Source organism: Aythya ferina (genome assembly GCF_964211825.1).
Source record: "Aythya ferina genome assembly, chromosome: 17".
Taxonomy (NCBI): Eukaryota; Metazoa; Chordata; class Aves; order Anseriformes; family Anatidae; genus Aythya; species Aythya ferina.
In genome coordinates this window covers 866,519-894,287 of record NC_140316.1, presented here as the reverse complement: position 1 = coordinate 894,287, position 27,769 = coordinate 866,519, and the positions used below count along the sequence as shown (strand labels likewise).

The 27,769-nt window shown below is 42.7% G+C and overlaps 1 protein-coding gene across 1 annotated transcript in view; it reads right to left on the bottom strand.

The window, feature by feature from the left end:
- TMEM132B (transmembrane protein 132B) overlaps window positions 1–27,769 on the bottom strand; it is a 254,751-nt gene that overhangs the window by 175,143 nt on the left and 51,839 nt on the right. Inside the window, exon 2 of the mRNA XM_084491622.1 lies at window positions 6,894–7,773. Coding sequence (XP_084347748.1) covers window positions 6,894–7,773 — 880 coding nt within the window. The remainder of the gene's footprint in view (window positions 1–6,893; window positions 7,774–27,769) is intronic.

Genomic DNA, 27,769 nt, shown 5'->3' with positions numbered 1-27,769 from the left:
CGCATCTCCTTGCCCATGCGGAATCACCACCCAGAGGACCTTGATGGAGCTGAGCAGATGCCACAAACCAAAGGCATCCTTGAGCATCTCAGTCTCCCCTGGGATCCACATGCCTCCCCTGGACACACTCTGTCTCACAGGCATTTTAATTGTGCTCGCAACCCACTCTCAACACGACCGTGCCGCATCTGCTGCCAGTGCTCTGCACGTTCACACAGCTCAAAACAAAGCATTGAGTCGAGCAGGAGCTGCCTGGAGTTAATTAGCAGGAGCTGTCATGTCAAAGCTTTTACACACTGGGATCGGCCTAGGGAAAAGCGTGTAAAACCAAAACCATTTAAAAATTTAAAGTCTCTTTCCATTACCATCAACAAGGCTGAGTTCATGTCAAGTCACATGCTGTATTGGCACCTTCCAAATCCACAGGAAATACTTTCCACAGGAAATACTTTTCACATCATCCCTGTTTGCCACATACTGCAGCGCCTGCTAATGCCCTGGCAGATAAAGGCTTGTCAGGGCTCTTCTTACAAACGTTATGCACTGCCACCAGTTACACCAGCCTGCTTACCTGCTTGTAGTTCAATACTTCACAGACAAGATGCCTCACACACCAAATGACTTCAAAATCAGTGCAAATAACTCTTTCTTTTTTTTGTTTTTTCTTTTTTCTCCACTGTAAGGCTCTGAGTATGAGATACAGCAAATTCATTTACATAGCACTGCTCCATCCCTTAGTGCTCATAAATGCAGATGGGCTGATGAATAAGATAGCTGTGCTGCTGGCAGGACTCCAGTAGAGAAAGTGGGGTCTCGAAGAAAATCAAACACCTTTTCCTATGCAAAGCAGGGCATTGCTTCACTCCAGCTCTACTCAGTGTCTGTCCACCCCCTGCCATAAATGTGAAACATTCCAAACCATCAAAATTGAAAATAACTAACCAAGTCAAACTATTCATCTTTTTCAGTGAAATAACACCCTGGTGAAATACAGAGGGTAAATATTTCAGAACTTGATCTAATTCTGCATTTTGGTCAACCCCTCCTTCCAAATCCTAGCAACACTTCCCCTCTCCCATGGAAGAAGGGAGCACCCGTTAGCCAGGGCTGCTTGGAGCAGGCAGCAGAGACACTTACCACCATCACCAAGCTCTGCCCCAGTCCCCCAGTAATGAACAGATATGTTTGTGGACAAAGCAGCATGTTCAGAACCCCCTTACAGGGTGACAGAAGTCACGGGCAGAAAGCATTTGGGTACAAGAGCGCTCATCACCGTGCTGCTGCCAGCCCTCCACAAGTGGCATGGGGCTGCAGCTCACCTGTTTTATTCCTTGCAATTGTGGGCAGGTGATTATTGTAGCAGGTAGTTGACCTTTACCTAAAATTCCATTAAAAAAAGTTTTATTGTCTGTAGTCTTGTGGGGTCTTTGAGGATTCACTCGTTAATTCACTGTTGGATATCCATGGGTTTTGAAAGCTTTTAGGACTGTTTGAGCTCTAGAGAGATGCTTTTTTTTTTTTTTTTTCTTATTTTTAGCTGTTTTTAAGACTGTAAAAGGGGTCTTTGCCCTCTCCAGTATGCCCAGGGCAAAGAAGGTTTTCTTAAAGCATGCAAAATGGACAGAAAGTGGCAGCATGACACCACTGCTGCCAGCACAGGTTGGCTGGTGCACAGGTGCAGCCGCCCAGGGAGGATGCCTTTTCCAGCTTGGTCAACACAGGATCCAGGCTTTTATCGTACTTTATACGATATCCGTGTGAAATTCATAGCTCCACACCATCTTGTCACATAAACAACATCTATTAATACGTTTAGAGCATTGCCAGGCTTTCATCTGCTGAAGTTCCTTTTTCTGGGCCAAATGCCTATCTCAGAAATAAGAAAATTAAAGGAATGGTTCAACCCTTTCTGAAAGAGAATTTATAGAAACAGTCTATCCGAGCTAAAAATTTGCTGAGAGCTCCCCTGGCCTTTGTAGGAAGGTCCTGGAAGGATGCTACTCCCTTCCTCATTCAGTGATGAAAAGAAAACAAAACAGTGGGAGCTAGACAGTCTATGTATCTAATGAGGCAAGCTATCTGGAAAAAAAATAGCATGAATTTGTCCTTGAGGAATATGTTGAAATGCATATGTACACGGGGATTGAGCTAGGGTTGCCTAGATCTCTCTGGCATTTCCATTCTTGCAGTGCTTGGTGTTTTTTATTAATAGTAATCATTGTGTTTCATATTTTGCATTTAGTTCAGTGCACACTTAGAGAGAAGAGAGAAATAATCAATTTCAACATTCATTCTGGGTTTATTAACACCTTTAAATAAAAAACAAATATTCCCAAGTCGCCAGCAATACCCTAATCCTGTAATTATTTCTAAATCTGAATTAGCACTTCTGATTAATTTCAGAAGTATATTCTTCCCCTTTTCAACACATTCACTTCTGCTAAATTTTCATCCTAAAGTGATGCTTCAGTTAATCATTTATTTCTCTCATCAGTAATAACCCTGCCCTGCTTCCCCATTGATAACAGTTTGGTTGCAAGCAATGAAGGCCGTGCAGAGCCTGCTTCTCTCCCGCAGCCAGGCTGCGTTACCCACAGTCTGCACTCTCTCATTTTCTATGCATTTCCACATCTAAAGCCTTCTGTTTTCTTTCTCTTGTTTGCTCTTGGCAGCTATTGGCAGGAGACATCCTCTTAATGATCTTTTCCTGGCCTTCTAGACGACTGCTCAAACTTCTACAGATCTTTCATTATTAACACAGAAGCCTTGTAAGTCAGTTTTAATGGCCTGTGCAGTTTTTATTCCTTAGCAGGAGACATCACCTCCTCCATATGGATATATGTTTATTAAAATAAATCCTTAATATCATTTTTCCCAGCAAGAATAATCAGTAAAAGCCAACCACCATGTATTACACCTTCTTCTGGTTCATCCAAAAATCAAAATGTGATCTTTGTCCCGCGATGCGGATAATCCTTCTCCCAAGGTTGCCTAGGCACCAGGCAGCAGTGAGGTCCCTTTGCACAGCCCTGCCATTCCCCCCAGGCAGAGGCTGCATCGTGACTGCTGCCGCTTCCATTTCTCCAGCGTGGGATTCATTACCTGCTCTCAGTTCCTTCCTATTATTCCTGGAATATCTCCAGTCTCTGTGTCTGCTCTGACAGCGGATAAAAGAAGGATGGGTCATTCATATTAGGGGCGTGTAATGAATGCCGACAAACTCACTTTTTGTCTGTGCCTCGACAAATTGCTATTAGTGCTCAGCCTTCATTACTCATACATCCGTGCTGATGGTTCGAACAGGGAGACTTGGAAAAGGGGACAAAACTCTGCCATTTATTTATAAAGAGTGTCCTGGTTTCTTTCCTACAACCAAGGCACATTTGTCCATTTCTTCCATTAAATGCTTTCATGCTGCATAAAACGATCCCCATTTCTCTTGTAAATACACCTTTTGAGTCTCAACTGTGAGTTGAATAATGCCATACCCCACAAAAGAAACACAAGCTAGTCCCATTGAGTGCTGGATAACATTTCCATCCTTCCAGTTAAGCAAGAATTGTTTTTTCTTCTCCTTGTTACAACTTTCCCATGTATATCAGGAGACTTCTTTAGTTCAGTAAGTAGCACAAAGGCTGGCGCTACTTCTTTTTTCATCATGATTTCCATCTTTCCCTGTGTACTATGTTTCAGCCATATTTGTCAGTAAAGAAGGTAACAGATATGCCTGTGCATCAAAAGACAAAGCGTCCAAGGATCTGTGACAGTAATGTATCTATTAGTCCTGCAGGATTCTCAAAACTGCACTTCATCTTTGCTTTTTTAAAACCAGGTAGCCCATAAAAAAGTATAGTCATGGTAATACAGGCTCCTTCACCTATCTTTATGGTTAAACTATGTTTAGCGGCAGCCCACCTAACATAATGGCCAAAATTTATGTTCACAGATGGCAAATTTTACAGTACAGACCAGAGCAGCAAGGCCACAAATTAATCTCCAGTGTCATAAGAATTTCATTGCACCCCTGTATAGATCATCTTTCAACAAAGCAAGCAGTATGACTGTCAGACCCAGCAAAAGCATTAAATCCCCATTTAGCCTCCAAATTCTGCCCCTTGACATATCTGGGTCCTTCAATTACACCAAGCCACACTGTCTGGATTACAAAATGAAAAGAAACAAATTCCCTGGACCACAGCACAAACAGAGTTCCAACTTGATCTTACATTCCATTTATTGAATGAAAACAAACAAAAACAAAAACAAAACTGCATACTGTCAGAGCTCAAGATCGGCATCAACCGCTGTGCTGAGCATGACTTGATTTTGATCTATCATCTCATATGAGCCAGACTGCAATTCGCTCTGCTCCACTTATAACAGATACGATTAAAAACAATCAATTATATTAGGCAAAAATATATTTCCCAAGGCAAACATTCACTTCAACGTATTTTTCTCTGGCTATAACACACAGAAATTCTATGTATATAAAAAGCTCTGGGGTTTTACAGACATTAGCATTGAGCCAAAAAATAGGGAAAGCCTGCGAGGGAAACCACATAAATGAGATGCAGGCGCTATAGTGATTGTATTTTCCTCGGCATAATTCCCTGCCTACTATGTAAACTTCAGCTGAATAATCTCTCCACGGGCCCCAAGAATGTCATTGGAAATACTCATAGCAACAGTTGCTGCTACTCTTTCCATCCTGGAGGATGGGTGAGCTGCCAGCAGAATTGCATTTTGCCTCTTTCAGTATTCAACTGAAGGTTAAATAAAATTGCTTGCAGTCTCTCTGATGAAAAGCACAACACAGACAAAGCCAAGGAAACGATGAGACAGGCTAGACTACCTAGAGCTGACTATGAATTTTCCAAAGTAATGTTTCTGGGCACATAAAATACACTTATTCATTATAACAGTAACATCTCCTGGAGATGAACCGATTCTGCACACTTCTCAAAGAAGGAAATCCCCATGGAAACCTGCCTGCTTGCCCAGCAGCTCAGGAGCGCTGAGATGCACACTCAGCCCCACAAGAAGCTGAGGGTCTTGGCAGTGGCCAGGCTCTTGTGACCCATCTGGGGCTCCTCAATCTGGAGGTTCTCAGCTCCCTCGGTTTCTGCTTCCTTAACACCCCATGTTAGTTACTGTGCTCATTGCTTCCAGATGCAATTTTGCTTTTGGAAGATAGTAAAAAATCTGTCTCCGCAGGAAGATTTCGATGCTTTCCTGGCCAGTGGAAATTTCAAAAACGCCATCTTCATGATGTTTGTTACAAGGCAAAAGTTATTTTTGAAATTCCAATGAAATGAAAACATCCTCACCTTAAGTTTTCTCTAACACGTTGGGAATTTTATCCATGGTGTGGCAAAGAGAACAAAAAACTGAGAATTAAGAGCTGATGTGAAATCCTTTGCAGAGCCTTAGGCAAATTGCATCATCTCTCTGCTACAGAACTGGGGATCAATAGGCAACTGCTGAAGTCCGACTGCTCCACAAGGTTGGTCCGTCTACTGCACTACTCAACGGTGGCTGCTGGCCAGAACAATGCTTAACAAAGAAAAGCCAGTAAACCCAGGCACAGAAGCAATCACAGAATAACTTGGTTTAAGAAGAAGAAACTTGGGAAGAGTTTTCGTGACCCAAACCGTTGGGTCAAATGGGACAAAAGTCCCATTAAACCCTATAACATGATATTCATCACAAGTATTTGACCCCAGGATGATCAAAAACGCTTGGGTGGGTGGGCCACTTCTTATCCTCTGCCTGTGCATTGTGCTATGAAGCACTTGTCCTGACTCATGCTGCAATCTCTAAGTTTATTAGCATTCACGTGCTATTTCACAAAAGTTGAATAACTTGAAAGTACTGTGTAAGGTTTGCTGTCTGTTTCCTCAATATCTGTCCCTACAGTGCATTGCTGTCATATTCCGCTCCCATCGTTCTTGGATCAAAAAGTTAGAAGTGAGGCACGAATCCATTCTGAGGTTGCCAGCACAGACTGTAACTCCTTTCCTCCCAAGCGTCTCACATTCTTAACAGCAACTGACACTTTTCAATTACCTTTTGGCCCTTTTATTCCCCAAGTCTGGCTCACATTTTGCTCTGAATTCAGTCTCTATGCAGCTCTGAACCCAGAGTCTGACAGCTAAGGACATAACAAATATGCAGCACTAACCCTTGGGGTGGTTAGAAATGCCTGAATTCTCCTAATGAAGGCAGATTCACAAATAAAGGTCACCAAAAAAATCTCAAAATTTAAAATTAAAATGGCTCATGCAACAAGCAGTCAAAAGCTTGAGGAGGCAGGACGGGCTATCTTACAGCAGAGCCAAAGAAGGACTTGCAAAGTTTGGATCCGAATCTTGGCTCTGCCAAAGACTTCCTATGCAAGCTGAGGCACATCTCCCTTCTCCCAGCTCCCCTCTGTACACCACAACAAAATAGTTCCTCACCACATAGGACTTGTACAAGACGTATGCCATTTGCTTTGGAAAGATTGTAAGAGAGCTTATAAAAAAGATAGGGTGTTTTGCCAAAGCAATGGAAAACACTTCTGCAAACCATCTAACAAAATGGATCGCAGCCGTTTGCATGGTTGAGAGGTGTAATTTAAGAGGCAGAAGTACTACTAGAAGCAAACAGAATTAAAACAAAAGATAATGATGCAAACAGTAATAGCTCATACTTTAAAATCAATTCCCATATTCCAAAAAGTGTCATCTACACAGATAATTCAAGCCTATTTATAGTTTTCCCCAGTTGGAGAGCAAATGCTTAAAGTTCTCTGAGGAAAAAAATGAATGTAACCAAAGCAATTACACCTGAGATCAATTTGTCCTTATTTGTTGACTGCTCAGCATAGAACACTTTAGATATTCTCTTACCTTAATACAAACTGGTCTGCTAGAGAGTCATCGGCCAAGGAAACATGAAAGGTCACAACATCTCCTTCTCTGACAGGGCTGAGTGGCAAGCAGATGACGACATTCTCATCTAGCCTCAGTGAAGACTGTTTTAATTTGTCGTGATTTGGGTAAACAATGATGCTACCAATCCTCTCCATAGCTGGCAAAGCCTTCTGTTCATTATCTTGACCTGCATGGATATTGTTTTCCCATTTTGCATCCTCTGGAGAACATTCCCCATCTGCTGTATAAATATTATAGAAGAGCTCCACAGTAATCCCTTCCAGGGAGGCTGTTTCCTCTGAAGCCAGGGGTGGAGGGGAGCTGAACCAGCTAGGAGATAATTCCAGCTCTGCAACACATAATCCGAGATGACCTGTCAATCTACAGCTGGCCACAGCTTCTCTAGATTCCAGGAAGGCAAACATCTTCACGCAAGGCAAACTCTCCGCAGAACTATTGTCATCCCAGTCCTTCCCCGCAATATAGAACAAGGTTTGTATTTTAGGTTTGTTGGAATAGATCGAGTTGTCAATTATGTGCGATTTTAATTTCCAATTAAAAGTGAATTTATTTGTGAAACCAAAAGATGCAGAAGACAGCATGAAGTCCAAGGGAACAGCCTGTTCTGCAGAAAAAGGTCCATATGTGGCATTTAGAATGGGTGGTAGTTTGGATTTGTATATAAAGAATGAATCCACCCTAGACTGCAAACTGGAGTTCCTCATGATATCCTGGTTGACTTCTTTAAGGAAGAAGAAAACATCGGCATTGCAGATGTGATAGCTCGCAGGGAAATACGTTGGCAGGTTTGAGAATCTCTGTATGCTGTCCATGATCCCTCCTCGGCTCTCCACCACTGCAGCCCAAAGATAAAAGGAAACAGAAAGACAATTCTAGTGGTTGCTTAGCAGGCTCCTCCATTCTTCTACAAACCAATGTATTACCAGGGATCAATATCGTTAGCCACAAATACAAAACAATACCACATGGTTACTGTGCAATAAACACTTTTGGCTCAAAGCTCATACCCTGAATGACATCCCACTCAATCAGCCATACAGCTCCCTTTCCCCCTTCCCCAGGCTGGTACTTACCCAAAGTCCTTTTATCAAGTTCTGGATAAAACAAGAAGACAAACTGACAAGGCCAGACTGCAAACTTTTTACTGGTTGGTTTTTGTTCCTTTGTAGCCAAACCAAGTTTGTGGTTTGCTCTCATCCACATTGCAATATATATAAGCAACTGGCATATTGAATATTAGTAAGCAGGAAAACTGAACATTTTCTTTCAACTAACATTACTAATGTACAATGCAGGCTAGGCTGGGGTTTGCAAATCTGCATCATTCCCATCCCACTTTTGCCAGGTCAGTAGTTTGGAAGTTACCTGCACACTGATAAAAGACTTGTTTTCTTGGGGAAAAAAAGTTTTTGCACACAAGAAAATACAGGGTTTGGCAGAGGTCTCGGTGGGATGGATTTACAGGCTAGGGTGAACTTGAGAGGAGAAGAGAAATCCTTTACATGCAGAAGGTTCAGACACTTGGAAGGATTTTTTAGTTTAATTCCAGAGGAGAATGAAACACATTTGGAAATCACAGAAGTTTCTCTACAACACAATAGTCAATCCTCAAGGCAATGCTGAGCAACTTTCCCTGTGCAAGAAAAGTTTCCAGAGGGAGGGAAGGATCAAACAGATGTCTTTGGTTTCAGCTGATCTCTAATTAATAGTGAGATATATTCAATCTGGGCTGCGATTCCACCAGAAAGAGGTGGTGGGTCTTTTAAACTAACAATTCATAGGCTCCAACAAAAAGCTGGTGAATGTAAGCTCCTGGGACCACCACAGAAGAAATAAACAGAAACCAAATGAATTAAAATGCAGCAGTTCCATAAAGCGCAGAGATAACAAAGGAACAATGACAGATCCTAAGGTCAAAGCTCTTGTTGTCTCTTGCAGAAGCTTAGCAGTGATTTTAGTGTTTGTCAGGCTGGGGAGAGCAGATACACAATGTGACAAGCGCAGAAACAATTACACCTGTTACAAGCCAGATGAATCAGATACTTACAGCCACAATTTAGCACAGATAGAAGCTCAAATATTTAAGATTTTTTTTTCAGGTTGTGTATTTTTAAAGCCTACACTTCTCAAAGACAGATTCTAGGGCAAACCTCATGCATTTGACTTTGCTCCACTTGTTGTCAGTTGAAATTCTGCTCATTTATTTTCAATGGTTTGATATTATCTATGCTCGTTTAAATATTTCTCATCTCATCACAATACTTCTGCCTTTACTTTTGCTATGTATTTAATCATATCAAGGTTTTTCTGCAGTCATTGAAATATTATTTGTGGGAATGTGTAAATATAAAATGTATATAAAAGCATTTTTAAAAGCTCAGTATCAATAATCAGTATCAATAATCTCCTCCCTCACTTCTTCACATGGGGATGAGTTCTGGGATTCCTCACAGCTCCACAAGCAACGGCAACTGCAAAGCAACCGCCACGCCGTCTCCCCACTTGGGTGTCCTCTCGTTTCTGATGGCCACGCATAAGTGTTGCAGTCCATCTCTCACAGCACACCAGTGCAGCCCAGAAGCACGCAGCCACGGAGCTGGGCACCCAGCCAAAATGCAGAAACCCAGGTGATGAGGAGCTCCCTCTTCCCTTTCCGATGTGGGAGCCGCACTGAGCCCGCCAGCTTTGGAATCACAGCTCTTACACGGGGGAGAGGAAGTATCCCAGAGGAGAAAACCGACCCAGACCCTTCCCTCCCACACCTTTGCATGCTGATGTGAACCCAGTGCAGCTGACACACTCCCTGCACCAGGCAGAATCCAGAGCCCCCAGTTTTGTGTGCAGAGCCATAGGACATGACTGGTAACAAGCAGCTCTGGAAGGAGATGGAGGCGAGGGGCCAACTGAGCTACCCACAGCAGTGGAAGGCACAGGCAAGGCAGACACAACAGCAGAAGAGGCAGTGCAGCAGGGACAGACACCGCTGCCCTGCAGCACCCAGCACAGGAGGGTGCCCTGAACCCACAGCAGCCCATGAGAGGGATGCAGGCACGCAGCAAGGCTGGTGACCTCTGCTCAGCAATGCTCCAGGACACTGCTTCTCCACCACTGCCTCGGGGCAGCTGAGGTGCTTTTAGCCCGCTGCCAAAAAATAGCACACTCAGCCAGTCACACAGGACAAACCTCGTCCGGCTCGTAGCAGGAGCAGAGGGAGGAGATCGATGCCAATTCTGGCACCCAAGTCACCAAAGGATGCTTTAGCAGCTCCATTACTGCTCTGCTATTTATAGAGCACCTTGACACAGCGCGGCTTGCCATGCCATTTCCGCTGCTGAAAGTAAACTTCGTTCCTGTGAAAAGCAAGGCAGCGAGGACACAGAGAGTGTTGTGCCAAACCCAAACGCAGACAAGTGCCTTCCCAAATTAATTGTAGATAAATCACGCTACATTTGAAAGCAATACTTTAGAAAATCCTCATTTATCATAAAAATGGTGTTGCCATACAGAAAAGCAAAGGACATACAAAAGCAGCAGCACCTTCCAGTGTCTTGGAGAAAAGCTAGAATTTGCCTTCTTCCGGGACACCCTAGATTACAGAGGAGACTGACATAGCTCCTGAGCCTAAAGAAAAACTGTATAAAACTGTATACCAGGCAAGACTTAAATGCATCTGTGTTTACATTATAGCACTTCCCTGCCCTCCCCCCCCCCCATATCCTTTATGCAGACACTTTATCTCTCTCAAGCACTGATTTACAGGAAGTTTAAAAAGGTATGCTTTTCCCTTTCCTCCATTTCATTATAGTGGCAACATTCAGTACCTCTTCTGAGAACTAGTATGAGGGCTAGGATATTTGCTGGCTGTAACTCAACCTAAATGAGACAAATTTTGTTTGAAAGCTTATATGAGAAGCCATAAACACTAGTAGACAGGGCTGGGCTTTGTCCTAGAACCAGCCTGCAACAAAATATGATATCTGAATTTAGCAGCATTTTATGATGATCTAGGAACATCTAAAAAAAATACTTCATACAGTGGCAGGCCAACACCCCGCCTTTTTAATTTGGCATGTCAGCATCACAACATCAATCTCCTTACAGTAACAATCAGAAAAAGGACACATCTCCAGCTTTCTGATGTACAACAAAGCAGCTAATAAATCACCTACTCCTTTAATAACCGCTCCATCAAGATCAAAAGAGGGCAGAACATTAGATCAGAACATGGTTTAGTCCTAATTGCAAAATAAAGAGCAAGAGTTGAAGAAAAGTAGATGGAGGCCAAATGAGCATCCCCAGAGCCCAGGGCTACCTCAAAGGCTGAACTCATTTTTTCAGACTACTTTGGGACTGAGGACACTGAGGAAGTAACACACAGACACGATGAGATATTCAGACTGCATTTCTACCATATTTTTTACCTTGTAACACTTTTTCAGATGGTGCTTTGCCTCTTTTAAAGCACTGTTATTCGAACCAGACAAATACCAAGACCTCTGGAGCAACAGGTCAACTGGTAACATCTCACCCCTCTTAGTTAACGCCAAAACACTTCTCTCCAGAGCAGGACAACAGCCTCACAGCCCAGTTCTTCCTGCAAACTCTGACAGTGCATAATGAAAGGAAAGTCACTCACGGTATTTCCAAAGAGCAGAGGGAGAAGCCACCACCATGCATAAAACCAAGCACACAATGCCATGGATCAGGGAGACGCTCCTTCCTAGTCCTTACCCTGACCAGCTCACGCCTCAAACAAAACTTCCTTTCTGTTATATATATATATATTTTTTAATTTAGCCACAAAATTATCCACCACTTCTTTCAATCCATATATCTGACTTGACTCTAACTGATGCCACAAAATGCAGCACAAGACTAAAGCACAAGCAAACCCAAGGGCTGCCATTCATGTAGACCAAGATTTCATCCAAGCTGTATTTCTTACATTTCATAAATTCTAACTAAGAAGAAAAACAAGTATCCCATAGAAGGCAGTGGTGGCAGTGGCAGGTCAGCATTATAAACTAATGCTTCTATGGTAAGCTGTAATAAGGGTAAAGTCTTGAATTTTTAGTTATGAAATGATGAACTTTAAAATAACTCCTGCTGGAGCATAAATATCTTCCCTCTAGCTTAGCTAATTACTTAACAGGAACCAAGGATTACATAAGCCCGCAATAATTCTGAAATTGGTGGTGCGACAAACTAGAAGCAATTAAAATATGCAACTTTTTCAATATTCTTTCCTTCTGAAAACAAACAAGAAATCCAATCTTGCACCTGTGAAAAACTGAAAATGTTAAAATCCATCTTTCCTGCAGCATCATCAAAACTGTAGTGTGAGATCATACAGACACTCCTCTTTGTAAGAGAGGAATAATTTCAAGTAATGTGGTGCCAGTAAGTACTATGATGTTATGCATGACTCATACAGAGGCAATCAATGGCTTGTCTGTATATGAGAAAAAATCACCAGCCCTTCCCACCAGCCCTCACTAAAGACCATAAAGACCAAACTACACATGTACATTATTCTGCTATAAAAATGGCTCCATTCATAATAATTAATTTGCTCTGGAAATGCAGGCGTTATCCTTGAATAAAAACACACTGTATCCCAGGATAGTGCATCCACACAAGGAAAGCTATTCTAGAACTGCTAAATCATAGAAGAACAATTAATTCTGAATTAATTCTGGACAAGCCGCTTAGGTTATGTTCTCTCATGCACACAAGGGGTAAGACCTGATGCCTGTTGGGGACTCCAGCCATGAGGGGCTGTGCAAGGTGATTTGGCCTGGCTCCAGCTGGGGGAACTCCAGCGTGAACTACTCTGCCTCTTAATCCTGGCAACAGGAAAATGAGAAGGATGATACCTTGTGAAAATCTACCATGAGTTCAGGTTTCATTTGGGCACTCTGGGTAGGGTAAGTTGCGGTTGTGTGAGAATTTAAGGAGACTAGATGAACACCCACTTCATGCTTATACTGACTCATTCAAAATTTAATAAAGTAACCATGGAAGGAGGATATCACTGTTTACTTCCCACATTCAGAGTTCATCCTGTGACTCATCTCCTCAGTTTTACATTAGAGGAGAGAAGAAACAAAAACTCCATAGTCCCACTGAGGAACAACTTCCATCATCCACCATTCAAAACAAGCCTTACTCATTTCGTACTTGATCACAGAATCACAGAATCACAGAATTTTCTAGGTTGGAAGAGACCTCAAGGTCATCGAGTCCAACCTCCAACCTAACGCTAACAGCCCTCCACTAAACCATATCCCTAAGCTCTACATCTAAGCGTCTTTTGAAGACTTCCAGGGATGGTGACTCCACCACTTCCCTGGGCAGCCTGTTCCAATGCCTCACAACCCTTTCTGTAAAGAAGTTCTTCCTAACATCTAACCTAAAACTCCCCTGGCTCAACTTAAGCCCATTCCCCCTCGTCCTGTCACCAGGCACATGGGAGAACAGGCCAACCCCCACCTCTCTACAGCCTCCTTTAAGGTATCTGTAAAGAGCAATAAGGTCACCCCTGAGCCTCCTCTTCTCCAGGCTGAACAAGCCCAGCTCCCTCAGCCGCTCCTCGTAGGACTTGTTCTCCAGGCCCCTCACCAGCTTCGTCGCCCTTCTCTGCACCCGCTCAAGCACCTCGATGTCCTTCTTGTAGCGAGGGGCCCAAAACTGAACACAGTACTCGAGGTGCGGCCTCACCAGAGCTGAGTACAGGGGGACGATCACCTCCCTAGCCCTGCTGGTCACGCTGTTCCTAATACAAGCCAGGATGCCGTTGGCCTTCTTGGCCACCTGAGCACACTGCTGGCTCATATTCAGCCGACTGTCCACCATCACTCCCAGGTCCTTCTCTGCCTGGCAGCTCTCCAACCATTCCTCTCCCAGCCTGTAGCTCTGCTTGGGGTTATTGCGCCCCAGGTGCAGGACCCGGCACTTGGCCTTGTTAAACTTCATGCAGTTGACCTCAGCCCATCGGTGCAGCCTATCCAGATCCTCCTGCAGAGCTTTCCTACCCTCAAGCAGATCGACACACGCACCTAACTTGGTGTCATCTGCGAACTTACTGAGGGTGCACTCGATGCCCTCGTCCAGATCATCGATGAAGATATTAAAGAGGACCGGCCCCAGCACCGAGCCCTGGGGGACGCCACTAGTGACTGGCCTCCAACTGGACTTGGCTCCATTCACCACGACTCTTTGGGCCCGGCTATCCAGCCAGTTTCTAACCCAACGAAGCGTGCGCCAGTCCAAGCCAAGAGCAGCCAGTTTCTTGAGGAGAATGCTGTGGGAGACGGTGTCAAAAGCCTTGCTGAAGTCAAGGTAGACCACATCCACAGCCTTTCCCTCATCCACCCAGCGCGTCACTCTGTCATAGAAGGAGATCAGGTTCGTCAGGCATGACCTGCCTTTCATAAAGCCATGCTGACTGGGCCTGATCGCCTGCTTCCCCTTCAAGTGCTGCATGATGACTCTCAGGAGGATCTGCTCCATGAGCTTTCCTGGCACTGAGGTCAAACTGACAGGCCTGTAGTTTCCTGGGTCTGCCCTCCGGCCCTTCTTGTAGATGGGCGTCACGTTTGCTAGCCGCCAGTCGATTGGGACCTCCCCCGATAGCCAGGACTGTTGATAAATGATGGACAGCGGCTTGGCCAGCTCCTCTGCCAGTTCCCTCAGTACCCTTGGGTGGATCCCATCTGGCCCCATCGACTTGTGCACATCTAAGTGCCGTAGTAGGTCACCAACCAGTTCTTCATGGATAATGAGGGCCACATCCTGCTCCCCATCCCCTTCCACCAGCTCAGGGTACTGGGTATCCAGAGAACATCCGGTATTGCCGCTAAAGACTGAGGCAAAGAAGGCATTGAGCACCTCCGCCTTTTCCTCATCTCTTGTAACTAAGTTTCCCCCCGCATCCAGTAAAGGATGGAGATTCTCCTTAGTCCTCCTTTTTGTGTTGATGTATTTATAGAAACGTTTTTTGTTATCTTTAACGGCAGTAGCCAGATTGAGCTCCAGATGAGCTTTGGCCTTCCTAATTTTGTCCCTGCACAGCCTCGCTACTTCTTTAAAGTCCTCCTTAGTGGCCTGCCCACTTTTCCAAAGCTTATAAACCCTCTTTTTCCTCCTAAGATCAAGCCACAATTCTCTGTTGAGCCAGGCCGGTCTTCTTCCCCGCCAGCTCGTCTTTGGGCACGTGGGAAACTGCACTGGCACGGAAAAAAAGCTGTAATAATAAACAGTGTTTTCAACTGTAACAGAAAAATTTGAAGATATGATACTGCAAGGAAGACCTAAGAAGAGTACCCAATACTTCTTTAATATTAAAGTCAGCCCAGAAGCTGTCAACATATAAAAAAAAAGTAGCGTAAAAAAAATTACAGGATCCCTTTAAGCTTTTCTCATTCTTTTTCTTATCCTAGTTTGATGTAAGGACAGGACTTGATATAGGACTCACAACCAGTTTACAGTCCTTGTATTCAATCTTGATTAGACATCTGTGGAAGACAGAGATTCACTTTGCAAAATGTTGCTAGTTGGGCAGTTTGTTTTGAAAGACCAAGACAAGAAGAAGGATGCAATTAAAAAAAAAAAAAAAAGTCTATTTAATCCAAACATCTAAAGCTGAAGAGAGGTTAATTAACTTTTGTAGGCCTGGGACAATGTCTCACATGCTTATCTTCAAATGTCTCTGTCAAACTTTCGTTCACCGAGCTTCACTGCAGCTGTACATCATAGTCACTCTCTGTGGGAGGCAGCCCATCTCATTTTAGATAGGTATCTAAGGCTAACACACACTCCAGCCTCCCCTTCCAGTAAATCACAGACAAGGGTGTCTCCAGAATTCATTTGTCTTCTCACAGATGTTCATATCTCAGGGGTGTCAAGTCACCCTTGGGAGGAACCTATTCCTCTCCACTGATGCCCAAGGTGGCCGGCGCATGCCATGCCCACGTCTGCCCATCACCCTGCTTCCCATAGCCTGAAAGCCACATCTCAGACCTCAGAAACCTGCCTACCAAAACGCAGTTTTCACTGAAAAATCAACTTGTGCACATGAATGAAACCCCCCTGATCAGATCACAAGTTTGGTAATGAACTGTACTATTGTGCTCCTAAGCAAGCCCATAGCTTCACCTGCTCTCCATTGCCAAAAAAATTAAGTTGGGTGTGGAAGTTTCTGAGCTGGTACTTACGATAGTTGTTTTTTTTTTTTTCTGGCATTTTGCACAATCACCCATACTGAAAGACATACATACAGCAAGGCCACCTACAGATAGTAATAAAACCGTACTGTCTGAAAGGCCGCCTATAAATCTTATTAAAGTAATCCCTTCCCTGAACCCAGATTATTACATTCACCTTTATGGTAGAATAAAAATTAATTTTCTCAGCTATAATAAGTGTATGATAAGACTAAGACTTGGGACTAAATAAAGATTATAATTAACTCCAACTGAATAAATCTAAATTTAGCTTGGACTAGCAATTTGTTTTCATACATTTTCCTCTACAACTGAGTGAATAAGTATGGCAGGATTAGCACCCCATGCCAGCCCCAGCACTGCTGGCATGCAAAGGAATGAGGAAGAGTGTAATCCAACACCCAAAAGGCATGAAGATTAATTCAGGGTTCTCTATCAGCAAAAGTTTACAAAAAACAGAAAAAAATGAAAGGTTCGCAACTGCCTTTAGTCTGGCAAGGAAAGCATGTGAAGTGCTGGACTCCAGAGAGAATACTGCTGGCTGCACTCCCTAAATTGGTATTACACAAAGACACGACCTCTGACACCAGCTGCTGAAAGCATATTTAGGGGAAACATCCCTCCATGCTTGCCTGACCTCACTCTTTCCAACTGAGTATTTGCTTTTTTGCTTTTGGGTGCTATCAGAAACAGGCTGCCAGGCCAGGTGGGTGTGTGCTCTGACTCGGTGCAGCCACTCTTCTTCAATCTGCTCTCCCTTCTCCGTGACACCTCAGAGGTGATCTATAAAGCAACTGCGAAACAAGACACAGCGCTATACAACCACATGTAAGCACACAAACAGAATGGGGGAAGCAAATGCACCCAACAGGTGAACAAAATTTACCTTTTTTTTTTTAAGTAAAAAAAAATAAAAAATACAGCAGCACTGTACACAGCAGATGAGAGATTTATTTTTCAAGGAAATGAGCCTCTACTTATAAAAGGTTGAGGAACTGCCTTGTTAAGCCACTGCCTCATTATTTGACATTCTCTGGGAAGATGGTTGTTAACTACTTTATTACTGGGAAGGAGGTGTTCAGGCTTGTTTATCAAAATAGATCACATATTTATCCTGGCCAGGGAACAGCATGTAAACCCAAGCAATAAAGCTATTGTGTTTGCTCTTCTCATTGCCATGCTAGCCATGCAGACATCAGATTTGCCTGTTTACAATGATTTTATTAAGCACAGCTGAAGCTGAACCATTATCATTACAGCAGTATGGTTCTTCAAGTGTGTATGTTTATTTCCGAAGACTGGAGTTCTTTCACCTTAAAGCTGACACAGTCTGAAACCAGAAAATAATCTTTTTAGGATGAAATAAGAGTACATATGTAATGCATTACTCCACTGTAACAACTCAAATTCACATCTCATGACGGTTTAACTTTCCTAGACAGGGACACCCTTGTGCTGAATGCTGCAAACCCTAGACCCATCATTTCCTTTTGAAATTTACCAGATGAGCACAATTCCTACCCAAATATGAAATTTCCTAAAATTATGCTATCCAAAGCTGGGGAGTGCAAATTCCTCCTGAATTATTAACACTGGTTGTTACAGTTAAAGTTGTCAGAGCTTCTAAGCCAAGGATCCAGCATCTCTGCAGGTTATAAAGTGAAAATTTATTCCACTATGGGGAAGAGAGATCCCCTTTCCTCCAAATGCTACCATCATGTCAAGGCTTAGAAGGACTTGAGAAACAGGACATTAAACCTGTGACATCTGTAATTGTAGGAAGGTTATTTTAGATAAGTTTTAGAGGTTTTTATTGCTCCCTCTGAACCCTGTACACTGGGAAACATGGTAACTAAGGCACCAGTTTTATGAGCAGCAGCGATAGAAAAAATAGTCACAATAAAAAAATATTAAAACTCTCTAAACATCCCTAAAATAGCTTTTCTTGAAACTTATTGGGGATGATTTCAATATCTGTGAGTAATGTGCCCATCCCCACACCCCATAAAATCTTTATGTCATCACTTATTCTATTTATTAATCTCTGTCGCTCTCACATGCATGCTTCTGGTCAAAGTCTTCATTGTTATAAATATTTATTCAAATGTGTCTGATAGAAAAAAAGCTAAAAGTTTGATCAGCAAATATAAATTATGTTCCTGTAATACTGTATATAGTTGTGCAGATGGGACTTTGTGGTCCCATCCACAGCCCATGAAAGCACCAGATGATGGTGTTCCCAAGCCAGGTGCTCATGGCCTTCTGGGGCCAGTGAGTTCTTACCCATATCTCTTGGGTCTAAAATGTGCTCTCTATGGAAAATGGAATCATTCCAACAGGTGAAGAACATAGAACAAATACCAGAGGTGAGACTATAGAGAAAGAGCAACCATTAAGAGAGCATGGAGAAGCTGAACACAACCTCTACAAAATTCAATCAGAAGTGAGGTGAGACATTCACAAGGTCTCTTCTTCAAGTCTTCATCAGCTGCCTCCAGCTCCTGCCTCCTCTGACAAAGGCAATACAGGTATTTGCAGAACAAAGGTTTTCCAACCCAGACTACATGTACTTCCCTGAGTGCTCAAAGGGAGTTTTCCTCCCTGTCACAATCAGCACAGCCAAGGCCATCTCGGTGCAATGCAGATAACTGACAAATCTCAATGCAGGGAGGGGGCAGAAGGGAGGAAATTCCCCAAGAGTTTCCTCATTTAATGTGGCTATTGCAATTGCTCCGGTTACTCTGTTGGGTTGATCGCTGGCCTAACTTGCCATTTTAGCTTTGATCAGAGGCACTGATATGGCAGTTAAAAGCCACAGGCTGCTCTTGGCGAGTTTCTCTGCATCTCTCCTACAACAGCAACAGGAAATTGTCCTGCCAGTTACAATTAGAGGCATTAGCACAGTGGCAAAAGGTCACAAATTCATCAGCTGAATGAACTGAAAGACAGAGCCACTACTGCAAGCTAAACTGAAGCTTAAACACACCTTGGTAACCTGACTGGTTAATCACCCATCGGGGTTTCTATTCTGGTTACCTGGAGGGGAGAAACAACTGAGGCTGCACAGGCATTTACACACACAGGTTTTGCACCACCTGCCCCTACACAGGCATAAACCACACAAATACAATTGCACAAACACCAAACCCTGCTCAGAGGTGCCTCCCCCAGGCACAAACAAGCCTCCTTCTCTCTTTCCAGACACCCCTTGGCTCTTCTTGTGCAGAGCTGCAGATGTTAAGACCAAGAGGTCTCCACCTGTACAGGAAGAGTGACCTGCCCCCTGGGGCTGCACACCTTTGCTTTGCCTTTGCTGCAGGATGAGGCGCAGCAACCCTGGGTGGTGCTGGACCAGGGCAGCAGGTACAAGGACTGCACTTCATGCCCAGCTCCCTGCAGCATTGATGCTTCCAGACGCTGGCATGACAAACCTCTGCACATCCCTCCCGAGACCTGATAAATAAGGTTTGTCACAGCTACTGGAGGGACTCGTTGCTAAAGAGGAGGTTAGGAAAGGGCTCCCTACTACCATTATCTGAGGCAAAACACATTTTCCCACGGTGATATTTCATAAACAACAGAAAATGAGTATCTGTATGGGAGTGTGCATATATTCTCCGAACAACAGAAAGGCCTTACAAGGGGAACACATTCAGTAAAGGCACTAGGTGACTGCAAAAGTAAATCTCTTAAATATATGCTCTAAACTATTAGCCGACTGTGAAATATTTGTATTCAGTGTCAAAATATCTATGTCACACAAAGCCAAGAGACTGACAGGAGAAAGGCGAGGATTTATGTTAGCTGGGGTCTATCTGTCATGGAGATAGGAAAGCCAAGAGAGAGTCCTTTTATTAAAATCACTCTCCTGCTGCAGATATTGATCTAAGCAGCTAAGGTTGCATAGCAAAGCTCATCCCTATCTCTCACAAAATTCTCACTGGTGGCAAAGGACTGGGGGAAACACACTCACACCCCCAGCAAATGGAACCCCAAAAGGAGGGGCAGGGAAAAAGGAACACTGATAGAAACAGCATCCTGTGAAGCCATAGCACAGCTGCCTTCCAGGAACCAAGAAGTGCGACTCTACTTCACTTTCTGAGTTTTCAGTATGCCCATTTGGCTTCCCAAATCACTAGTGTAGGTTGCCATTACTGACAGACTAAGCTCACCATTAAAATAAGGGGAAATAGTGCTGACTGCATTAATTGCATTCCCATTCTGAGCAGAGAGGGACAAAAAAAAAGTAATTTCATAAGAATCCTTTCTTAAATCAACTTCAACATTTTCTATTTTTCCTCTAAGTAGCTTGGATTTCTATTTTTCCTCTAAGTAGCTTGGATCTGGATTTTTGCCCCAGTTTGGGCTGGCCCTTCCCTGGCAGATCTTTCTCGGTTCATGGAGCACCCGGATCTTTCCTGCAGTTCTCTTTGCAAAGGCCTCATATACTGCATCTAAAGATGAAATGAAGCAAAGTACCTGCAGTTCTATATACTACAGACTATCTACATTCCTGCATGCACAGGTTACACAGAAACACCATTTTATAGTGCTTCTCTCCACAAAAGCTTCTTTGGTGGTATTGAAAAATTCCCTGAATAAGCCAGAAATTACAGGTTCTTAAAATGCTGGCAGCAGATTCTCCAAAGTCACTGTCAGAAAGATGTGAATCTGGCCCAGAGACTTTCTCCAGAGCAATGGGCTTTCACCAGATATTCCATTGTGTTGTTTCAAAGCTCTTGGAGGAAATGAACTCCAAACTGATGGGCCCAAACAGCCACAGGAAACTACAAAAGCAGCTTACAATAAAACCCCCATAAAGTTATTAAGAACACAGATATATCTTGAATGCACAGAAAATCCTATGTCTCATCCATAACACTCACCCATATCCCACTGTGACTGTAATCCCAGAAAGAGAATATGCCATGTGCAGCCCCTCTAGGGGACTCTGATAAGACCAAACAGGATGCAAAGGCATGCAAAAAAAAAAATGCATGAGGCATTGCAAAAAAAAAAAAAAAAAAGGCGTGCAAAAAAAAATAATCCTGCCCCAGCCCCAGCACTGGGAGCAGTTCTCATTTTGCTTTCCATTAATGTTGAATTTCTCATCTGGACAGGTACCTTAACTACACATTCTAATTTTGGGGACCACTGGCAATATAGATAGTTAAGTTCCTTGTTAAATCTTTGCAGTGTTAAGATCCATGGGAAGAAGTCAGGTTTCACTTACGTCTCCCCACTGAGCTCCTCCAGCAAGTCATGTCCCCATCCTGCAAATGTGCTTGCACAAACATAATTTCAAGTATGTATGCAGTCTCAATAAGTCAGGAAGCTTTCCCACTGCAAAATTCAAGCACAAACTGCTAAGTTTCAGGACAGAGACCTGCAAGGCCACCCAGCCTTTTAGCTGCTTCAGAAAAAGCCTAATGAGAGCTCCATGGCTTTACAGATTCTCCCACTATTAGTTCAGGGATATCTGTGCCTTATTTCTCTGAACCCAATCTTTAACCTGCACTTTGCATTGCTCTCACAGGCAACCAATTTTACACTAACCAGACTCCCAAAGCAATATGTGCTTTCTGGCTCTCATAGGAGCAACCACGCAGGCCTACTGTGGTTCAGACATCATTAAGTTATCAATTTATATCTACCTCTCAAGGGACAGCACATGAAAATAATGAATTCTTTCCCTTCTAATGACAGCAGTTTTTTCCCCTGCCAAGATACCCAGAACAAAAGTTCCTGTGCTCTCTCCGATCTTTTTTTTTCTTAATTCAACATTTTATTTTTGAAATGACAACAGCCTCGAGCAACTCCATTAATTTGTTACAGAGTAAAAGACCTTTGCATTCCTAGGGTGATTGCTGACCTCCCCTGCTCCCTTGCTTATCATAACAGTCCTCCTCAAGCACACCCTGGTTTCAGAACAAGACATAATTTTTCACACTTTAATGCATTATTTTACATTTTGAATATGCATCTGACATATTTTACAAATTCATGGCATATGCTGCCAGAAAGGACAAAATAACCACCCCTTGGTACCATTTTTCTCTTACTACAATGATCAAAGGCTGCAGCTTGTCATTCACACAAGGAGAACAGCTCCTCTTGGGGAGAGAAGGAGCCTGCAGCCTCACCCAGGACTTCTTGGGTTTTGTTTCTCTGCCTGTTGCTGATTAGCAATTTAGAGTTCGATTTCCTAAGCACAAGGAAAATTCCCAATTGCCTGGAGGAGGCAGCTCTAGGAGATCTTGTCAAAATACTGGTGTGTAAAGAAAGTGAAACCTTATTATGGCTCCATCCTACAATGCATCAAATACACTTATCTTGCTCACAGACAATTATTAACTTATAGGCAAAGAATAAAAACTCTCAAGGAAAAAACAAGGTTGGGTGAGGTCATACGTGCTGCGTGGTTCCTATATGTTAATATATTAAGGTAATACAAGATAATGAGCAGTAGCTGACAGCATTTTCAAACTCTTCAAATCAAGAGAAGTAAATTAGATCAGATTTGAGATTGCCCAAGAAGGTAAAAAGCTGAATCTAGTTCTTTTCTCAATGACGGGACAATCATATAACTGAGAAAAGGTCAGAGGGATGTTGCTATCATAGCCCAACCCAGCATACCAGTTAGGAAACTTCAGGTCATCAATGTGACATTATTTTAGGATGATGAATGTATGCCAGTGGCTCCACCAGGGCAGAAAAATGCTCACCTATCCAGACAAACTATTCCAAGAGTGTGAATTTACACAGTAATTTATAGCAGGGTTTCCCAATTTGTCCTATTAGCTCTAAATTGAAACAATTCACTGATAGTGATCTGGAGTAACTCAGGAAATAAACTGAGGATGGCCAGATATGGAAAGTCTGGAAACAACCTTTCCACTAGAGGGTTGTTTATCCATAGGATTAGCCTGCCCCAGCATATGGCTGCCCCTTCTGGCTGCTAGGGCAGAGCCTGTCCCACTCCGGTGCCAGGCCTCAGGACTGTGTCCACCCCAGATCACACAAATTTACACTCAAGACTGCCTCAGTTTCCCAGAGAGCCAGAGCAGGGTTCTGTAGGGGTACGACAGACCGCAAACACATACGTGAGTGGCACAGCATTTGTGCATTCTGAGGATGCTGCTTCACTGCAGCTCAATGTCAGCATTTGCCCATTCAAAGCTGCCGCAATGGGCAGTGAGAGGAAGCAGCAGAAAACCTTTGTTCTCCTTCTGCTTGCTGGCATCTCCTATAAACCTCTGTGTGGAAATATCACAAGTGCAGTTCAAGTTTGAGTCAATTCAAGTTCAAGTCATATCTTATATCCAATATTGCTCACCTCCCCACAGCCTGGAGAATAAAATTCTGCAGAAACTCAGCACACAGGTCATTTCAGCACTCTGCTTTGTCTGGCGTTTATAAGTAGAGCCTAGCACATAATTCATACTGCATAATTTATCCATGGGATTTAGCCCTTGGAACACAGAAAGCAGATAATAACTGCTTCATGCTTATATATATATATATATATATATATATATAATTTAGTCAACTTCTTCTCTGCTTATTCTTAACTCTGAAAAAAAAATAATAATAAAAAAAAAATGAACCTCTGGCTACATGTATTCTTTTCCAGGGCTTGAGCTCATGGCTAGCTGTGATCAGTTAGATTAATTCACCTATTTTTCAGTCTTATACCTTCATCTATTCTTGTTTCCTGAATGGAGGAAAATGCATGCAAGCACGCTATTCTAGCATTTGGATTCCATTATCCTAGAGATAACATATAATCCTATAATGATATGTAGTAAATTAACATTTAATCTCATATCAGAGAGTTCAAAGGGATCACAGCCAGCTGGTGCTAAAATAAGCATTTGCTAGAGGCTGCACAAGTGGGAGCCAAAGATGAGAAGCAAGCAAGATCTAAGCTGCTCTGACACTTTGGCTTGGCAAGAATGGTTGGCAAGGAAAGGATCAAACAAATCCCTGATATGAAGGGAAACATCTCCAAAATCAAACGGCCTGTGCCCTTTTGCTCTGAATGCTGTTCCTGCAGTCCAGCCAAGACAGACAAAGGCAAGATTTCCCACCACAGAGCTAACAAGCAGGGAAGGTCATTGCCATACAGTGCTGTACCGGGGACTTAATTCAGTGCTTTATACATCTCCTGTTTGTCAAGGTTCAGAGATGAGGTGAGGCTGGAAACAAGTCTCCAACCTAGGGCTGAGTTCTGTCCAGCTGCAGAGACCCATAGGGCCAGGAGAAAAATGGGGGTGGCTACTTTACACACATGAAGAACTGTAGGAAGGATGTACAGTTTCAACACAGAAGCCAAAAATTGTTTGTCATTTTGTTCCCTTTTCACACATTTTCATACATAGCACTAACATACCAACCACCGCCCATTCTTCATTAACAACCCCAGCTATTCATAGTTTTCTCTACAGAGGCTTCCTCAATAAACGTGCATATTGACTGGTGAGGATGATTTTTTTTCTCCTGAAGACAAGCACAACCAAAGCCCCCAAAGATGCAGCCTCCCAAACTGGACTGGGTGACCCCAAACAGTGAGCGCTGCTGACCAAAAAGCAGATAAAAACCTGATTTATGGAAGTTCCTCTGATTTCCACATAGCCGAGATCTCCCAGTTGGGATTAAGATGGTAAAAACCATCTGTACCATCCTGGATACTCCATGTGCCACCTTCATCACTCTAGCTGCATCCCATGGCATGGTATATTTATCTGGAAATCTGCAGACCCCAGCAGTTAATTTTTGTTCATTGGCAGCAGCAGCAAAACACCTACTGCCATCAGTCAGATTCAGGTCCTTTCTCTGAATCCATAGACACACTTCACTGCTCCATCTCATACTGGAATATACTTTAAAAAAAAAAAAAAAAAAGTCAGGAAGCCAAGAAAGCCAAGAATACATCACAGACAGAGACAGTATTTTGAAAAAATACTGCAAAATCTTTCTGCTAGTTTTCAAAGGAGACACATCAACCGTGCTGCCAAATTAGCTAGAAAGTAAAGGCATTTAAAAAGTCAAGAAAAGGGAAAGAGAGAATCCCAGACAGGATAGACAATAAAATTATATAGCAAGCTGAGTTTTACAACTCTGGACACTGACCACAGTTCTGTTTCTGAAGAAAACTTAATAAATAAAAATAACAAAAAAAAATCTTAAGTGTTATGGAGTTGTCTTTGCTCCTGCATATAACACACATTTCTATTACCCTTTCTGGATTAGCCAAATGAAGATCAATGTATCTATAAAACTCAATGACATGTTAATGCAAACCTTAAAAAAGATAAAATGCCTTTTATCTCAGTCTTAGGAAAACCTAATAAAGAATTAACAGTCCATGAAGCCATGGAATTTCACTCAAGGCTTTACTTTACACTAGGACTTCCTACTCCCATTATTTTTTAACAGACAGGTTTCCCTAGGCTTTGGGACACGTTGGTGCGAACGTACACTGTCATTAAAATCGGTCCTATGCTTTCCTTCAGAGATGGGATAGGAACTCTGCTAAGTATGTGAACTTAAAATATACACAACAGCTGCAATGAATCAGAATTGTAAATCTGAAGCAACTGTTAAAATAAATAAATATGCCAAAAAAGGAGAGACAAATATTGATTCTGATTGTGATCTTTTTGACAGTAAATGAATTTATAACCCAAAACTTCCACTATTTTTTATACCTGCAGGATGAGCACTTTGGAGCAGAGCTCATTTAACATAACATTAGCATTTCAAATTTTCAAATTTATATCAGAAGCAACTGCCAGGAATCTATTAACCCAATACTAGATGTTGAATCTTTAAAGGGATGTAGTCAAATATTAGTCTAGGATTTGGTTCAAGTTTGGTTGACAGAATTAATGAACCTTCAGTGACTGCCATGGGCCTTTCAGGAAGGCTGGGATCCATAAACCCAGGCACCCCTAAACTCATTGAGAAACCAGTCTCCTCCAAGTTCTCAGTTATATTTATTTCTACAAACAAACACATGGCAGGAAGACCAGAAATTTCAAATGCCTATACCTAAAACCAATTTAAATTCAATATGTCTGCACACAGTTAAAAGTTGCTTGCTCTCAAAGGGCCCGAATACCTGAAGCTCCCACTGATGTTCAAGGAAATGAGGCTTCCCACCAAAACAAAATCACTGCCACCTGGCATCTTCAAGCACCAGGCCCAGAAGATGGAGAAAGCAAGAGCAGAGAGGCAGCTCCACAGCTGGCACATCTCCAAGAAGACAGGGAAGGAAAGAAGTATCACCCATCTCCATCCAGAGCTATGCATTCACCTCATTCTCATTCTTCCAGGGAACAAAGTTATTTGCAGTCATGTCCAAAGACTGGGCCTGGGTCCTTGTTTGTATTTTAAGCTCCAGGTAAGGAGCTGAGTGACGCAGTTGTCCTCATGTTAGAATGCGGAAACAAGGCTTATGTATAGAGCCACGGGTTCTTCTTCCTCTACCTACAAATGCTGGACATGGAATAACAGCCTCGGATGTATCAGCATTGCAAATCAAGTTGTTGGCAAAAGAAAGAATATTTTTTCATCTTTAGTCACAGACATCTTGCACACATCAAATACATTTGGATCACCAAGGTGGGATGCTAAATTAATCAACAGGAAGCACTGCCACCCAAAGCAGACTATTCTAGACCTGTTCCTGGCTAATCTTCAGGCAATTTTCTGCTGCTCTTACTCGTACAGAAAATGTTTTAAGAATTGTAAACAAGAAAATACTGTTTTGTGTGCTGGGCATTCACACCAACATTGATTGTCACCTGACATGGAAACTTCCGTCATCAGATCCCAAAATCTCACAAGAGTCCCTTCTGAGAGTCACTAACTCTAAAACTTTCTATAAAGGTCTGCAGCACAACTCTAAAAAGCAAAAAAAAAAAAAAAAAGAGTATGAAAATAAACACTCTTTGCAAAGCAAAAATCCTAGCACTTCTAAACATGTTCTTTGAACCTCATCATCTCTGCTCAATTTTAAACTAAACCTAGAGCCAAATATTTGTAGCCACCAGACTGTAAGCGAACCTCCCTTTTGCTATTGGGCTACGCCTTTGCTATCTCCGACAGTGAAGCCCACACCAGCTTCCAATGTTGTTGTTTTATCAATGAGAACCAGAAATGTGTGAAGCCCAGTTTTCAATGCACTTTATGTTTTTAGCATAAACTAAAAATCAATTGCGTCTCGTTAGCAAAATTCCACCACAACTAAACAATTAGCAATACTCATTAATTTTTTATGGATGTTACTGATGTACATGAAGCCAGCTGACCTCTCAGTGACCAGTATAGCATACATTACACACTTCACATCTTTCACCTTCTTTTCTTTGATTTACAGTAGTTACTATGCATTTTCAAAAAAGCAAAGCCTGGCTTTTCAGTGCAGCTCAGAGCTTAATTCTCCTTTCTACCATGTAATTCCCAATCACACCTGCCTTATCCAGCAGGGCTGAAGGACTGAGGAAGCACCAAGACACCTCCAAACTATTTACAACTGCAAAAGATACAAGCAAAGCCTAGCCACCTGTGAGTGTCTGTGGAAATACAGGGATTCAGTGGCCA